At 39.2% G+C, this 17,723-nt stretch overlaps 2 protein-coding genes across 3 annotated transcripts; both read left to right on the top strand.

Annotated features, from left to right (window-relative positions):
- The first annotated feature begins 1,625 nt into the window (after positions 1 to 1,625).
- On the top strand, positions 1,626 to 9,115 carry LOC113637112 (ubiquitin carboxyl-terminal hydrolase 42-like). Of its 2 annotated transcripts, XM_027137555.2 has the most exons (18): positions 1,626 to 1,758; positions 3,098 to 3,343; positions 3,448 to 3,657; positions 3,743 to 3,853; positions 3,944 to 4,043; positions 4,300 to 4,367; positions 4,546 to 4,616; positions 4,810 to 4,892; positions 5,052 to 5,163; positions 5,285 to 5,425; positions 5,538 to 5,644; positions 5,746 to 5,893; positions 5,985 to 6,581; positions 6,768 to 6,835; positions 6,945 to 7,496; positions 7,606 to 7,868; positions 8,068 to 8,107; positions 8,381 to 9,115. In XM_027137555.2, the coding sequence occupies exons 2-17, from the start codon at positions 3,106 to 3,108 to the stop codon at positions 8,073 to 8,075; spliced, it is 2,877 nt and encodes a 958-aa protein (XP_026993356.2). In that variant the 5' UTR covers positions 1,626 to 1,758; positions 3,098 to 3,105; the 3' UTR covers positions 8,076 to 8,107; positions 8,381 to 9,115. The 2 variants fall into 2 exon arrangements, with proteins under 2 accessions (XP_026993356.2, XP_047673494.1); XM_047817538.1 differs by having other exon boundaries at positions 8,068 to 9,115.
- Positions 9,116 to 12,289: 3,174 nt separating this feature from the next.
- LOC113637114 (ubiquitin carboxyl-terminal hydrolase 42-like) lies at positions 12,290 to 16,200 on the top strand. Its single transcript, XM_047817544.1, is given in 14 exon segments — positions 12,290 to 12,593; positions 12,698 to 12,907; positions 12,993 to 13,103; positions 13,194 to 13,293; positions 13,543 to 13,610; positions 13,794 to 13,864; positions 14,058 to 14,140; positions 14,284 to 14,395; positions 14,518 to 14,658; positions 14,771 to 14,877; positions 14,979 to 15,126; positions 15,218 to 15,260; positions 15,263 to 15,470; positions 15,472 to 16,200. Coding segments are annotated over 14 exon segments (1,791 nt in total). The 5' UTR covers positions 12,290 to 12,352; the 3' UTR covers positions 15,620 to 16,200.
- Positions 16,201 to 17,723: the final 1,523 nt, after the last annotated feature.

Below are 17,723 nucleotides of genomic sequence, written 5' to 3'. Positions count from 1 at the left end.
GGAGGAGTAATTCAAACCTTGCAAATCTACAGCAGAACTGTATGCCATGTAAAGCTAAAGACCAAAACTAATATACTGGAGAGACCTGTAAATAAACAAATTTTGAGGGTAACAAATCTCTGAAGACCTCTTGTCATCACAATGACTTTGGAGTCAGTTCATACCTTTGAAAATGAACAATTGTTTGCATACAATTAATTATAACAAAGTCATAAATTAATATTACACACGCTTCTCTATTAAACATAAGACTATAAGAAAACTCAAATCAAGAGGAGACATATTTTAAAATGTGATAATATAAATTTTAACAACTTTAACAACAAATACATGGTATGTGTGCCTGCAAAAGCTTCTTCATTTTGCATTTGATGAAATAAAATTCAATCTGACATGGTTTATGATGTTTTGCTTCACTGAAAACAAACTGCCACAATGAAGGTCAAGGTAACAGTCAAATATGAGGATTCTTTTAGTAGCTGCATTCTGAATGGTCAACTCAGAAGACAGATCAGTGAGCTGCAAACTTCAACAAAGAGGTCATCACTATAATAACTACTGACTATCCAGTAGTCATGTTACTGTCATATTATGTGTATAGTTTTCCTTTATTTTTGGGCCCAACATTAATCAAATTTGTCAGCATGTATGTAGACAGCATGTACGAATTGTTTTTCTGGGAACAATTTTTCTTTTGGGGGGCACGGTGGCTTAGTGGTTAGCACGTTCGCCTCACACCTCCACGGTCGGGGTTCGATTTCCGCCTCCGCCTTGTGTGTGTGGAGTTTGCATGTTCTCCCCATGCCTTGGGGGTTTCCTCCGGGTACTCTGGTCCCCCCCCGGTCCAAAGACATGCATGGTAGGTTGATAAGCATCTCTGAAAAATTGTCCGTGGTGAATGAGAGTGTGTGTGCCCAGCGATGGGTTGGCACTCCATCCAGGGTGTATCCTGCCTTGATGCCCGATGACGCCTGAGATTGGCACAGGCTCCAGTGATGGATGGATATTTTTGTTTGTGCATTGGGGAAATAGGTATTGTGCAATGTTAAACTTCCTGAGATCTTGGCCATAGTCTTGGTCATTCGGTCTAACAGCAGGCTAGGGAAATGTCTTTGGCAAAAGTTTAAAATACAACATGAGAAATTTAAATAAACTAAACAGTCACAAATGTGATTACACTTTGACGGCCTCTGTTTGCTGTCTCTGGGTACGTCTCTTATCAACAAGGCATATACATGTGCAGAACTGATGCTAACTATAGTCTTTTCTTCATTGCACCATTCTGAATAAACTCTAGAGATTGTTGTGTGTGAAAATCCCAGATTGTACGTTACATGAAGCTGTTCTACTCTATCTGCATGATTTTATTCCTAATAAAGGGAAATAATAATTTTGTTCCTAATGAATGAAAAAATAATGTAATTCCTAATAAATGAAAAAATAATTATTTAATTCCTAATACAGGAAAAAAATATTTAATACCTAATAAATAGCTCAGTTCATTGCCATTCAGGTTGCTTTAAAATGTTTACCATTGGAAGTATTAACTAAAATCTTCAGCTTTTAGTTTGACTAAAATTTTTGCCTGTATATATAAATATTTTTTATGTATTAGTTATTTCCGACCGTTGTACGAGAATTATGCAGAGTTCCATCGATTTGTGCGTGTTTTCGTTCAAATTTTTAAAACATGCCTCTTTCGGTGTTACCATGGCGATCACTTATCAAAATTTTTAAAACGCGCCGAGCAACGGAAAGGTAAGTCACGTCGAGAAAGTTAGATAGTAAATAATTTTAATTTAGCATAATGTTTCCGCTTACCAAACCTTTTAATCTGAGTTACTAGATAACGAGTCTGTCGAGAAACTGGGAAAAGGAGATGTGTAATATGCATTTGGGTTTGTATAACAGCTACACTTTTGTGTTTCGCCTTACCATGGTGTTGGCCGCACAATGAAAAAACGAGCATATTTGAGTGCCGAGAGTACAGAGACAACGTATAATCCATTTTTCTTTCTTTTTTTCTGCGTTTCGTCAAGAAAACAAAATGTTAATAGTGATAAGCACGAGGCCTGTGCCGTCCCCAGGAAGCCGGAGTTAGCTTAGCTGCATTAACAGGCTAGTTGTAATTGGAGGAGGGCAGCGGTGCAGCTCCAGGGTTTCACTTCTCCCACAACACTACCCTGTGTAAGCAGACATCAAGTCTTCATGTGAAAATGGACTTAACAAATGAACCTGTACATAGAAATATACTATGCTGTGCCCTAGTTATATGATGAGCCCGTGACAGAACTAGCGCCAGTTCATATGTTGATAATGTAAGGCTGCCTGTTGTCTGTGACATAGCTAAAGCCTCACAGTTCGTGGGTCACAAATGATCGTGACATACGTTAAACAGTAGATTCAAGAACATCTCCCAGTGTGAATTTTTTGTTAGTAAACTACAAAATCGGTTTGGTGATTTGAAGTTCAAGGTTTTGGAAATGTCGACATTCCTTCTGCATTTCCAGCAAGTCACGTGGTGCCCCTGTAGCGTAGCAGGGTACACGCTGTGTCTGCTCTCTGAAAGCACGTGCACATATCCCCGTTTTCAGGAAACATTCTGTTAATTCGTTAAATGCTGGCTTCATGATTTACTACATCAAAACCGTATTGCATAAGAAATAAAATAATCATATTTCATTTGATGTAAATGCCATGCATTTAAAATTTTATTGATCACATGAACATTCATGCACAGTATCACATGCAGTGAAATGCATTTTATGACTGTCGGTGTAAATAAAAAGGAATCAAATAGAAAGGGGAGTGAACAAGTCAAATAAAATACGATAAAATGAGATACAGTAAAAGAAAATCGAAATAGCTGTGCAAAGAAGAGAAGCAAATGAAATGCGTGGTATTAGCTGTACAATGACCAGTGGAAAAATCAATAAACTATATATATATATATATATATATATATATATATATATATATATATATATATATATATAAAAAAAGTACAGTTACTTATGAAATACATATAAATGGTATGAATATTGTATGTCTGTTTTGAATAACTTTATGTTTTGTGCATATGTGACTTTATGTGCAGAATGAACGATGGCTATTGTGGTGAAATCATCAGAGAAATCTGACTTTGAGTCAGTGCTGTGTAAGCACTCCAGCTCCCTGAATCCTGTCTCCTCTGGAGGCCTGGACAATGGCAGCTCCAGCTGGAGTGTCGACTCTTCTACAGCTGAGCTTTCCAGGAGCATGGCTACCTGTTTGGCTCTCATAGTTAAAGTTGCTTATTATGATGGCAACACAAACCTTCCTGCTGAGAGGCCAAATGATCAAGGCAAGTACTTCAGGGTTTACTTCATCCAACAAGGGTTATTTACTTATCTGCCTTTTATTTAGGGTAAGAATATAAACTCATCTGATGTCTGCTTTGTCATGCAGTGTCCGTCAGCTGTGGCGATGGCATCAGTCTGCCGCAAAAGATCCTGTTTCCACCAGAGCGCCTCAGCTTGAAATGGACTCAAGTCCATCGTATTGGAGCAGGTCTCCAGAACCTGGGCAACACATGTTTTCTGAATTCAGCTCTCCAGTGTCTTTCATACACTGCACCACTTGCTAACTACATGCTGTCCAAAGAACATTCCAAAACATGTGGGTCATCACACATTTTGCTGCATCAATTTCTGATGTATTTGGCATACTGGGTTTCTGATCACTGCTGTATTTTCCCTTAAAGGTCATGAGCCCGAATTTTGCATGCTGTGTATCATGCAGAATCACACCATTCAGGTGTTTGCTAATTCGGGGAATGCCATCAAGCCCCTTGGCGTGTTACATGAACTAAAACGTGAGTATACACCTCCTGACAAATGAAAATAATACACTATTTCTGTTTGGATTTGAGCATTTTTAATGTATTTGCTTTCACATGATGTAGGGATTGCAAAGCATTTCCAGTATGGGGATCAAGAAGATGCCCATGAGTTCCTGCGGTGCACAGTGGATGCTATGCAAAAGTCCTGCCTGCCTAACAATAAGTGAGTCTGCTTAAAAAATAATTAAATCAGTGTGGTGCAAGATTTATTATTAGTGACTGTTCAGACATATCGGTTAAAATAGATTAAAATTGTAGATCCACTTACTGTAAACCTGTTTAGCTTTTAACCTGTTCATCTGTTAGTAGCTACACAGTAATCGATCACTAAGACACCAAACTGAATTAAAACTCTCATACAATCTGTCACTTGATGTTTACAAAATTTCCATTACATCGTGCTTTTCGAAAATTTTCAGATTGGACAGGCAAACGCAGGCTACTACTCTGATCCATCAGATATTTGGAGGATATCTGAGGTCCAGAGGTGAGTTGGCAATTATGTACTTATATATTTATCTTCTACTTTTTATATGATGGAGACAACCACTAGATTTGAAAAATGATATCATATGCATATACTTTTTATTAGTATCACTGTTTATAAATGTGGTAAAGCTGAGAACTTTGTTGACTGCGTGATTAATTGAATTATGTTTCCACAGTGAAGTGTATGAATTGCAAAGCAGTATCAGACACATTTGAACCTTATTTGGATATTGCACTGGACATCAAGGTATGGGAAATAAAATTGGTACCCTTATCGGATGTTTACTGCACTACTGCTATAACTATAGTGAACTGTATAGACCATCTATATCAGAAAATATGTTTGTCCTTACATGATCAATACAGGCCTCGTGCAGCATCTATAGGACTGTGTTTAACACAGTGTTAAATTAAATATGTTTCCTTGTGCTGTTTTACAGAATGCCCCGACTATTCTCAAGGCTTTTGAGCAGTTTGTTAAGGCTGAACAGCTCGATTGGGAGAATGCCTACAAGTGCAGCACGTAAGTGTCACATGGCATCTCTGAGCCCATACTAATAGGATAATAACGAGAGCTTTGACTGTAATAAGGACATGAACCTTATATTAAAAATAATAGATAATGCTGACTATCAGTGTAAAGTCTAAAATATAAATCTTATTCATTCTATTCTTCTTGTAGTTGTAAGGAAACGGTTCAGGCCTCAAAAAGATTAAGTATTCACCGCAACTCCAATGTGCTCACTATCTCTCTGAAGCGCTTTGCCAACTTCAATGGAGGCAAAATATCCAAGGTCGGTATTTCCTGTAAATGTTTTAATAAGCTTGGAAAATTGTTTGTTGTGACAGATCATTGTACAATGAACACTAAAAAAATCTGTTGCTGTATTGCACTGTAAATCATTCTCCACACAGGACGTGAGATACACTGAGTACTTTGACTTGCGGCCATACATGTCCCAGTCTCACGGAGAGCCGCAGATTTACAGGCTGTATGCTGTTCTGGTGCACTCAGGCTTCAGCTGCTATGCCGGACACTACTACTGCTACGTAAAAGTGAGACCTACTGCACATGTTTAGCTCTCAACTTTTGATCAAGTTTAAAGAAGAGCTTTCTAATGGTGCTGATGGATGGACTAATGTGGAAATGTGTGGTGCTTTGTTTCAGGCAAGTAATGGCCAGTGGTATCAGATGAATGATTCATCAGTGACTCCCACTGATATACGATCTGTGCTGAACCAGCAAGCATACCTGCTGTTCTACATCAAGCAAGGGTATGTTAGAGTTATTAATGCTTGAATAGAATTATAAATAGACTGTTGGATTAAGATGTCCATGTTTTTGTTAAAATTTTGTACTCTGACTTACTTTTTAGGTCTACAGATCTGAAAAATGGAGATTTTAACCAGAAGGGTTTCACTTCAGGCCACTCATCTCCCCGACCAGTAACACCTAAGCTAAACGGGCATTCTTATACGTCCTCAACCATCATCGGCCCACAGCTCCCTCCTACTATGTTAAAGGTAGAGCCACAGCATGCACTTAGAGCTTTTTATTGACAAGAAATTTCCAAATTTTAGATCCACCTTAGGTAACTTTTTACTTATTTTACAGAATAACTCGTATGTCAATGGCAACGGCTCCTCAAAGGAGTACCACAACAGCTCAAAGCCCAGCAGCAGTGACAGCAGCGTGAGCAAAGCCGCCTCCAATGTGTCTTACTCTTCCACCCCATCCTCCGCTTCAAATCAACCTGTCCACCCCACGGGCATGAAGAGGCTCAAAATAAGCTTTACGGTCAGCTATGGAAAGGTGGTGCGGTGCAACCGGACCCAAACAGCTCCATCCAGCCGCTCTTCATCATCGGCCAGCTATTCTTACCCACAGTCTTCATCGTCTACCTCAAAACTCCAGTGCTCCAAGCAGGTCAATGGCACATCCTCGTATAGCAGCTCAACTTTCCTGGTTCCTAATGATGAGGAATCATCTGAGGACTCTGACCAGGAGAGCAGAGTTTTGGACAACGGTACTTCTAAGCTTTCTGGTGTAGCCAAGGCAGCCAGTGTGAACGATGGCATGCACAGTCCTCACTTTAATAGTTCTAGGTCACACTCGCCTAAGACAAATGGATCTAACAGCTTCTCTGAGTCTCACATAGGTACAAATGGGTCAGGACATGGACAAGTCAATGGCTTCAAACATTCTGACAAGGTATGAAACGTCTCTTTGTCTTCTTTTCAATCGTATAATTTACAATTTTAATGAAAACAAGCCTTTTAGTTATAGTTGTAATTTGTAGCAATGCATTGCAGTACATCTGCTAAATACTGTAAACACAATACTTTGAAATGACTGTTTGGATGTTAACATCCTTTGGATGGTGATTTTTTTGTTAAGGCATCAGACAGTCCAGCCTCTGAATCTTCCATAAGTGACACTAACTTAGACTCCCAGAGTGTGTCAAGGTAAGCAATGTATCCTAATCACACAAGCTATTTATCTTTATTCAGTCTGGTGCACACTACATTATGCAAGAAGAAGAAATAACAATCACTTTATATTCTCTCTGTTCAGCTCTAAGTCTAAGGGAATGCGCTCCCCATTAAACCAGCCACATGTTTCTACTGCCACAAAGGACAGAGACAAGGAGTACCATCGCAACTACAGAGAGCTCAAGGACAGGAGCAGAGAACGACATGGACATCGGCCAGAGAGAGAGTATTATACACAGAAGGAGCACTCTCGCAGTCGTCACAGAGATAAAGAGTCAGCTCGGTACTGGGATAGATATTCCTACCAGCACGGAGATCGCCACTACAAAAGAGCCAGAGAGGAGCGGTTACAGGATTGGGAGTGGGGCAGGAGATTCCAGAATTCACACCGCTCGTCAAGCCACAATTATAGAGGACTAATGTTGCGCCATGCACGGGAAGACCGTCGTGACAGGCGCCACTACAATGGAGAGCAGAGCAGCAATAGAGCAAAGCCCTCATCTCCATGTACCACTAGCCCTTTGGCCCGGCATGGAACCAGAAAACGCAGCTTGTCTGGTGAAGACAGCATGTCTGAAGAGCGGAGGGCCAAGAAATGTAAAAAATCAAAGAAGAAAAATAAAGACAAGCACAGGTAAGTAAACATGTTCCTGCAACACAGAGAACTGTCCCTAATGTAAAAACTTTTCCAAGCCCAAGAGTAGTTTTACATTTTTGTAACTAATACCTCTTACATTCTGCAGGAGTTCAGAAAGGGACGTGTCTGTCAAGAACCAGGACAGCAGCTCCAGCCGACAGAAAAAAAAGAAGAAGAAGAAGAGGAGGCATGAGTCAGAGGACAGACTTCACAGACAGGGACGGTCATCAGACAGGCATGACTGGAAAGGCAGGAATGGTGAGGAGAGGAAGAGACGTAAGCACCAACGCAGCACTGACCGAGATAGTTCTCCTCATCGTTCCAAGCTGCCATGTATGGAGGTTCTTCCCCAGCTCAGTGGTTACTCCGGTATGCAACATGACATTATGATTAAAAAATTTTTTTGCTTTGATGTAAAATTCTGCTCCAGACTGAACTTCTCTTGCTGCAGGTGATGTTGTTAAGCATTATAATGGATATGTCCAAGGATTCTGTCATAAAGAAGTAGTTGGGGCAAAATAAAACAAGATGTACTTAGTTTTAATATTTTGTTTTTGTTTCCCCCTAGAACTCTGAGGACAAAGGACAACTACACTTTACTAAATATTGTAAGTCTAATAACCAAGTCATACTGTATTTTTTGCAGCATAAATGCTTTAAATTTTTTTAGGGTTAAGGATTTTTTTACCATGCTGTACAGCTGAACTTTGAAGAAACTCAATTAAAAATGTAAAAAAAAATAAAATTAAAAATAAAAATAAAAAATAATATATACACTTAAACCGGAAGAAGAAGCCTGGAGCTTTATCATCAAAATTGCTGCTCAGACATAGACTCAGGACTTTCTCACTTGTGAAGATGACACACATTCTCCCTTTAAGGACACGTATCTGGGAATGATGGAAAATAGTGAACTAAAATGCTGCATAAAAGACTCTCTCCCGGCTGGAAGCTATGATGTCACCGTTTCCACCTTTCTGTCCTCAACAGAACAGATTTTTTTAGTGCTTTGTGTGCACTTACACCACAGTTAACCTGGACACACTTGACATTTTCTGCCTACTTTCCCCATTTTTTTAATTTTTTTCATTTCTTTTAAACAGAAGACTCAATCTCCAGGATCCACCTAATGGCATTATACCGACATTTCCACATTTCTTCACATAGGAAAAATGTACATTGCATTATATCATGTATGGATGTGGGTGATTTTGAGTGTAAGTTTTAATCCTTTTGTGTTAAAAATACTGTGAATTTAAGTTAAACTGTACTATCAGTTATTTACTTGCAATCCTGTATGAGAATAAACATTTATTTTAGAAAAACCACTCAGCATAATGTAGGCCATGTTCCAAAATATTTCCCACTTTTTTTGACAAAAATAAGATAATAAAATCCTACATTTTACTGTAGCATGTTGAAAAATTCTACGTTGTACATTCTGTATTAATTAAGAGGGAATAGGCCTTAATGTCTACAATTGTAATATTTTCTCATTATGTTTACAGATTTTTGTTGGGATGAATGGATCGGTGTGTGATGATGGGTTGAGTGTTTGGATTTGTACAGGGTGAGGTCTCTTCTCACCTTTTGAATAAAAAACAAACAAACAAAAACACTTTTTTTATTCATCAGTCTTTGTTGTGCAACAGAATGACATTTTTGTAAAAATTTCCATTTTATTTATTACTCATTGAATTTGAGTTTTCACAGTAGACAGTGTCCTTTCCCCACCCATACCTACCCCCACTGATCCTTTGCCTCATTTAACTTATAAGCGCTTCTTCATAGACAGCAACCAAAATATTCATAATACAAATGGCCAATAGCTTTAAAATCCATTTTCGGTTGGACCTTTACTGTAGCTCCATGGCTTCACAGAAAAACTGACACATTTGAACATCGTCTTTTATTCCAGTTATGCTTTGGGGAATATGGTCTGCGATTTACTGGGGAAGTTAGAGTTAACTGGTCCTGGGACAATGCCAGTAAAACAAATAGCTATCATTGGATACATTAACTCTGGTTTAAGAGGTTACATACTTAAGGTACCATGAGTCTAAAACACTTCCAATTTTTAATTGTTTTTTTATTTTATATACATAGTTATGACAAACAGAGAAGGTAGTGCTAGTTGAAGTGTATGATGAATAAGTAGCTCTTCAACCATCATTTGAAAATAGTCAGTGACTGGACTTTTTCCTTCAACAAGTGATGAACACTGCAGGTTTTCTGCAGATTTCCACATTAAAGTATGCACCAAGCATTGGGAATTTTACTGCTGAGAGTCTTTCATGTCAGACTGGAGGTATCTGTGTTCTGTGTCCTGCAGCTCACCTCCTGTAGATGAGCAGACAATAGACTCTCTATTAGAGATCAGTACACCTGTAAAGGTCATCCTGCTGTCACTTCTTAGTGGCGACTCGCCGCTTTCTGCTCGCCAGCATCTCGTAGAACGGGTCCTTGCTGATGCTGGCCCTGTAAATCATAAAAGGTTTTATTGTTTTATTCATGTTTTATTCCCTGCCAACACGAGATAAATACACTTTCTCTTTATTAGTTGTGAAGGGTTAAAGAGGACAAATGGCTCACAGTTCCCAGCAGTGCCACAGAACCTGCTGATACATCATTAACTGCACAAACCATCTGTGTGCACACTGGACCAGTCACACATCACTGTAACAACTGAGGCACTCACTCACTCACTCATTTTCTACCACTTATCCGAACTTCTCGGGTCACAGGGAGCCTGTGCCTATCTCAGGCGTTATCTGGCATCAAGGCAGGATACACCCTGGACAGAGTGCCAACCCATCGCAGGGCACACACACTCTCATTCACACACTACGGACAATTTTCCAGAGATGCCAATCCACCTACCATGCATATATTTGGACCGGGGGAGGAAACCAGAGTACACCCCCGAGGCACAGGGAGAACAGGCAAACTCCACACACACAAGGCGGAGGCAGGAATCGAACCCCGGCCCTGGAGGCGTGAGGCGATCGTGCTACCCACTAAGCCACATTCATGAAAGGTGTGGACACTTTGTCTGAAAATACATGCTGTCTATCCTCAGACAAATATTCTGGATCCCTCAAGCCAACTCTGCAATTCAAAATCTTATTCACAAGTGCTCAGTTTGTCGCAAATTCAAAGGAAGAGTTGGTGAGCAAAAAAAATTACATGCTTGTCAGAAGACTGCTACCCAACAAACCCCCATTTACAAATGTGGGTGTCGATAACTTTGGTCCCTTCGATGTAAAACACTGCCGGAGTAAAGTAAAAAGTAAAGTAATGTGCTCGGACGGCACAGATTTTGTTGGTGCGAAAATAGAGTTACGAGTTAAATTTTGAGCCTGAAGAAGTAGTATTAGTCGAGGAAAGTTCCTCCCCTCACAATTCATGGATAATGGGAGGAGTAATTCAAACCTTGCAAATCTACAGCAGAACTGTATGCCATGTAAAGCTAAAGACCAAAACTAATATACTGGAGAGACCTGTAAATAAACAAATTTTGAGGGTAACAAATCTCTGAAGACCTCTTGTCATCACAATGACTTTGGAGTCAGTTCATACCTTTGAAAATGAACAATTGTTTGCATATAATTAATTATAACAAAATCATAAATTAATATTACACATGCTTCTCTATTAAACATAAGACTATAAGAAAACTCGATGATGAGCCCGTGACTATGACATGTTGATAATGTAAGGCTGCCTGTTGTCTGTGACATAGCTAAAGCCTCACAGTTCGTGGGTCACAAATGATCGTGACATACGTTAAACAGTAGATTCAAGAACATCTCCCAGTGTTGGCCGGAATTTTTTGTTAGTAAACTACAAAATCGGTTTGGTGGTTTGAAGTTCAAGGTTTTGGAAATGTCGACATTCCTTCTGCATTTCCTGCAAGTCACGTGGTGCCCCTGTAGCGTAGCAGGGTACACGCTGTGTCTGCAACAGCTCTCTGAAAGCACGTGCACATATCCCCGTTTTCAGGAAACATTCTGTTAACTCGTTAAATGCTGGCTTCATGATTTTACATCAAAACCGTATTGCATAAGCACAAGAAATAAAATAATCATTTCATTTGATGTAAATCATTTTCTATGAAAAGTGAATGTATGCCATGCATTTAAAATTTTATTGATCACATGGACAATCACAGTATCACATGCAGTGAAATGCTTTTTACGACTGTGGGTGTAAATAAAAAGGAATTAAATAGAAAGGGGAGTGAACAAGTCAAATAAAGTACAATAAAATGAGTTACAGTAAAACAAAATCGAAATAGCTGTGCAAAGTAGAGAAGCAAATGAAATGCGTGGTATTAGCTGTACAATGACCAGTGGAAAAATATATAAACAAAATATATATAAAAAAAGTACAGTTACTTATGAAATACATATAAATGGTATGAATATTGTATGTGTCACGAGGTGACACGGTGAAACAAAAGCGGGTGAGGATCCAAACGCAGTTTACGGGTTTTAATAAACAAAACACAAACAAACAGGCAGGCAACGCGGAACAAACAGGAAACGGGAACATGGACATACACACACCAACACCAAAAACGACCAACAACATTGAAGTGAACAGACAGAGTATATATGGAGAACGAGAACCAATCACAAAACAGAGACAGACAAGGACTAAGACAAAACACCTGGGGAAGAGAATGAATGTAATTAGTGTCCATGGTAACAGATAGGTGGGCGGGGTCAACAATTAACATCAGGGAGAGACGGCAGACAGAAACAAGGGGAAAACACAGACAGACACATTACAGTATGTCTGTTTTGAATAACTTTATGTTTTGTGCATATGTAACTTTATGTGCAGAATGAATGATGGCTATTGTGGTGAAATCATCAGAGAAATCTGACTTTGAGTCAGTGCTGTGTAAGCACTCCAGCTCCCTGAATCCTGTCTCCTCTGGAGGCCTGGACAATGGCAGCTCCAGCTGGAGTGTCGACTCTTCTACAGCTCAGCTTTCCAGGAGCATGGCTACCTGTTTGGCTCTCATAGTTAAAGTTGCTTATTATAATGGCAACACAACCCTTCCTGCTGAGAGGCCAAATGATCAAGGCAAGTACTTCAGGGTTTACTTCATCCAACAAGGGTTATTTACTTATCTGCCTTTTATTTAGGGTGAGCATATAAACTCATCTGATGTCTGCTTTGTCATGCAGTGGCCGTGAGCTGTGGCGATGGCATCAGTCTGCCGCAAAAGATCCTGTTTCCACCAGAGCGCCTCAGCTTGAAATGGACTCAAGTCCATCATATTGGAGCAGGTCTCCAGAACCTGGGCAACACATGTTTTCTGAATTCAGCTCTCCAGTGTCTTTCATACACTCCACCACTTGCTAACTACATGCTGTCCAGAGAACATTCCAAAACATGTGGGTCATCACACATTTTGCTGCATCAATTTCTGATGTATTTGGCATACTGGGTTTCTGATCACTGCTGTATTTTCCCTTAAAGGTCATGAGCCCGAATTTTGCATGCTGTGTATCATGCAGAATCACACCATTCAGGTGTTTGCTAATTCGGGGAATGCCATCAAGCCCCTTGGCGTGTTACATGAACTAAAACGTGAGTATACACCTCCTGACAAATGAAAATAATACACTATTTCTGTTTGGATTTGAGCATTTTTAATGTATTTGCTTTCACATGATGTAGGGATTGCAAAGCATTTCCAGTATGGGGATCAAGAAGATGCCCATGAGTTCCTGCGGTGCACAGTGGATGCTATGCAAAAGTCCTGCCTGCCTAACAATAAGTGAGTCTGCTTAAAAAATAATTAAATCAGTGTGGTGCAAGATTTATTATTAGTGACTGTTCAGACATATCAGTTAAAATAGATTAAAATTGTAGATCCACTTACTGTAAACCTGTTTAGCTTTTAACCTGTTCATCTGTTAGTAGCTACACAGTAATCGATCACTAAGACTGAATTAAAACTCTCATACAATCTGTCACTTGATGTTTACAAAATTTCCATTACATTGTGCTTTTCGAAAATATTCAGATTGGACAGGCAAACGCAGGCTACTACTCTGATCCATCAGATATTTGGAGGATATTTGAGGTCCAGAGGTGAGTTGGCAATTATGTACTTATATATTTATCTTCTACTTTTTATATGATGGAGACAACCACTAGATTTTAATTATATAATTATATCATATGCATATACTTTTTATTAGTATCACTGTTTGTAAATGTGGTAAAGCTGAGAACTTTGTTGACTGCGTGATTAATTGAATTATGTTTCCACAGTGAAGTGTATGAATTGCAAAGCAGTATCAGACACATTTGATCCTTATTTGGATATTGCACTGGACATCAAGGTATGGGAAATAAAATTGGTACCCTTATCGAATGTTTACTGCACTACTGCTATAACTATAGTGAACTGTATAGACCATCTATATCAGAAAATATGTTTGTCCTTACATGATCAATACAGGCCTCGTGCAGCATCTATAGGACTGTGTTTAACACAGTGTTAAATTAAATATGTTTCCTTGTGCTGTTTTACAGAATGCCCCGACTATTCTCAAGGCTTTTGAGCAGTTTGTTAAGGCTGAACAGCTCGATTGGGAGAATGCCTACAAGTGCAGCATGTAAGAGTCACATGGCATCTCTGAGCCCATACTAATAGGATAATAATGAGAGCTTTGACTGTAATATGGACATTAATTTTAGATTAAAAATAATAGATAATGCTGTCTATCAGTGTAAAGTCTTATTCATCCTGTTCTTGTAGTTGTAAGGAAAAGGTTCAGGCCTCAAAAAGATTAAGCATTCACCGCAACTCCAATGTGCTCACTATCTCTCTGAAGCGCTTTGACAACTTCAATGAAGGCAAAATCTGCAAGGTCGGTATTTCCTGTAAATGTTTTAATAAGCTTGGAAAATAGTTTTTTGTGACAGATCATTGTACGATGAACACTAAAAAAAATCTGTTGCTGTATTGCACTGTAAATCATTCTCCACACAGGACGTGAGATACACTGAGTACTTTGACTTGCGGCCATACATGTCCCAGTCTCACGGAGAGCCGCAGATTTACAGGCTGTATGCTGTGCTGGTGCACTCAGGCTTCAGCTGCTATGCCGGACACTACTACTGCTACATAAAAGTGAGACCTACTGTACATGTTTAGCTCTCAACTTTTGTTTGAGCTTAAAGAAGAGCTTTCTAATGGTGCTGATGGATGGATTAATGTGGAAATGTGTGGTGCTTTGTTTCAGGCAAGTGATGGCCAATGGTATCAGATGAATGATTCATCAGTGACTCCCACTGATATACGATCTGTGCTGAACCAGCAAGCATACCTGCTGTTCTACATCAAGCAAGGGTATGTTAGAGTTATTAATGCTTGAATAGAATTATAAATGCATTGTTTATTTGAGATGTCTCTGTTTTTGTTAAAATTTTGTACTCTGATTTACTTTTTAGGTCTACAGATCTGAAAAATGGAGATTTTAACCAGAAGGGTTTCACTCTAGGCCACTCATCTCCCCGACCCTTAACACCTAAGCTAAACGGGCATTCTTATACGTCCTCAACCATTATCGGCCCACAGCTCCCTCCTACTATGTTAAAGGTAGAGCCTCAGCATGCACTTAGAGCTTTTTATTGACAAGAAATTTCCAAATTTTAGATCCACCTTAGGTAACTTTTTACTTATTTTACAGAATAACTCGTACGTCAATGGCAACAGCTCCTCGAAGGAGTACCACAAAAGCCCAGGAGCAGTGACAGCAGCATGAACAAAGCCGCCTCCAATGTGTCTTACTCTTCCACCCCATCCTCCGCTTCAAATCAACCTGTCCACCCCACGGGCATGAAGAGTCTCGAGATGAGATTTAGTCTCAGCAATGGAAAGGTGGTGCGGTGCAGAATCTTGGACAACGGTACTCCTAAGCCTTCTGGTGTTGCCAAGGCAGCCAGGTGGCATGCACAGTCCTCACTTTAATAGTTCAAGCTCACACTCGCCTAAGACAAACGGATCTAACATCTTCTCCGAGTCTCACATAGGTACACATGGGTCAGAACATGGTCAAGTCAGTGGCTTCAAACATTCTGACAAGGTATGAAACATCACTTTGGCTGCTTTTCAGATATAATTTACAATTTTAATGAAACCAAGCTTTTTAGTGATGGTTGTAATTTCTAACACTACATTGCACTACATCTGTTAAATGCTGTAAATACAATACATTGACATGACTGTGTGGTTGTTAACATCCTTTTGGCAGTACAATGGAGAGCAGAGCAGCAATAGAGCAAAGCTCTCGTCTCCATGTATCACTTGCTCTTTGCCCTGCCACAGTACCAGAAAATGCAGCTTGTCTGGTGAAGACAGCATGTCTGAGGAGCACAGAGCCAAGAAATGTAAAAAATCAAACATTGAAGAAAAACTCAATGAAAAATGTAAAAAAAAAAAAGATTAAAAAAAAAAAGAAAGAAAGAAAATGTACACTTAAACCTGAAGAAGGACCCTGGACCTTTATCATCAAAATTGCTGCTCAGACATAGACTCAGGACACATTCTCCCTTTAACGCTACAGAGCCCTACAGAGCCCTGAGCACCAGAACGACCAGACACAGGAACAGTTTCTTCCCTCAGGCAATCCATCTGATGAACACTTGACATACACGGAACACACAACATTATTTACTTATAACACATACACACACATACATACTTACTTATAAAAATGTGCAATTAAATATAAATAAGTCCTCCACCACAACAGGTAAGTCTGGAGTTATTTCGCTTTCTAGGTTTGCATTAGTGTTTGACTCATTGTCAGTCATCTTGATCACTTCTGGATGGAAATTCTTGTTCTTTTATCTTTAACAGATGCCCTCTGTTTCTTCTGTAAATCCTTCCATCAGGTGTGCGAAGAATGTATGACCTTGGAGAATCATGTTTCTTCAGAACTGTTACAGGATTCCAAATTTGTCCTTGCTGTATCCTCACCTTGTCTCCTGGTGATATGTCTGGCAATTGCTTTGTGTTTGTGTCATGATAAAATTTCTGTTTTGACTGTCTGTTGCTTTTTCTTGAATTTGTTTACTTCCTTTTGGAGTCAACAGTGTGGTGAAAGTTGGTAATTTAGTTTTCAACCTTCTCCCCATTAGAAGTTGTGCTGGTGACATACCAATGCCATCTAGGGGAGTATTGAGATATTCCAACAACGCAATATACGGATCTCCATTCTCACTTTGTGACTTCGTAAGCATTCTCTTCATTGTCTGCACCATTCTTTATACTTGTCCGTTTGACTGAGCATATCCCGGACTAGATGTTTTGTTCGAACTCCCAGTTTTTTGCAGAAAACTTGAATTCTTGATTTGCATATTGTGGACCATTATCTGATATTACCACATCAGGTATGTCATGTCTTGCAAACAGGGATTTCAATGCAATGATTACACTTCTGCTCGTAGTGTAATTCAGCTTTGCATTCTCTAGAAACTTGGAGTAGTAATCTACACACAGCAAATACTCAGCAGAACCATTGTGATGAAACAAATCAGTACCAACCTTTGCCCATGGTCTTCTCAGCAATGCATGAGGTATTAGTGGTTCATTTGTGTGACGATTTCGATGAGTGTTGCATATGGGACATTGTGATACCATTTTCTCAATTTGAGCTGATATGCCTGGCCAATATATGATGTCTCTTGCTCTTTCCTTACATTTCACCATGCCCAGATGTGACTAATGGATTCTGTCCAGCATATCCCACTTCTGGGATTTTTTTTTTAGTTCTTTGTGTGCACTTACACCACAGTAAACCTGGACACACTTGATATTTTCTGCCTATTTTCCCCATTGTTGTCATTTTGTCATTACTCAATCTGCAGGATCCACCTAATGGTATTATACCGAATCTTCCACATTTCTTCACATAGGAAAAATGTACATTGCATTATATCATGTATGGATGTGGATGATTTTGAGTGTAAGTTTTAATCCTTTTGTGTTAAAAATACTGTGAATTTAAGTTAAACTGTACTATCAGTTATTTATTTGCAATCCTGTATCAGGAAATCAGTATAAACATTTCTTTTAGTAAAACCACTCGGCATAATGTAGGCCATGTTCCACTTTTTTTTTTTGACAAAATAAGTTAAAACGGTTATAATAAAATCCTACATTTTACATGTTGAAAAATTCTACGTTGTACA

The sequence above is a fragment of the Tachysurus fulvidraco genome, chromosome 8, assembly GCF_022655615.1.
Source record: "Tachysurus fulvidraco isolate hzauxx_2018 chromosome 8, HZAU_PFXX_2.0, whole genome shotgun sequence".
Taxonomy (NCBI): Eukaryota; Metazoa; Chordata; class Actinopteri; order Siluriformes; family Bagridae; genus Tachysurus; species Tachysurus fulvidraco.
Note: the sequence above shows the minus strand (reverse complement) of the source record. Positions and strands in the feature narration are given on the sequence as shown.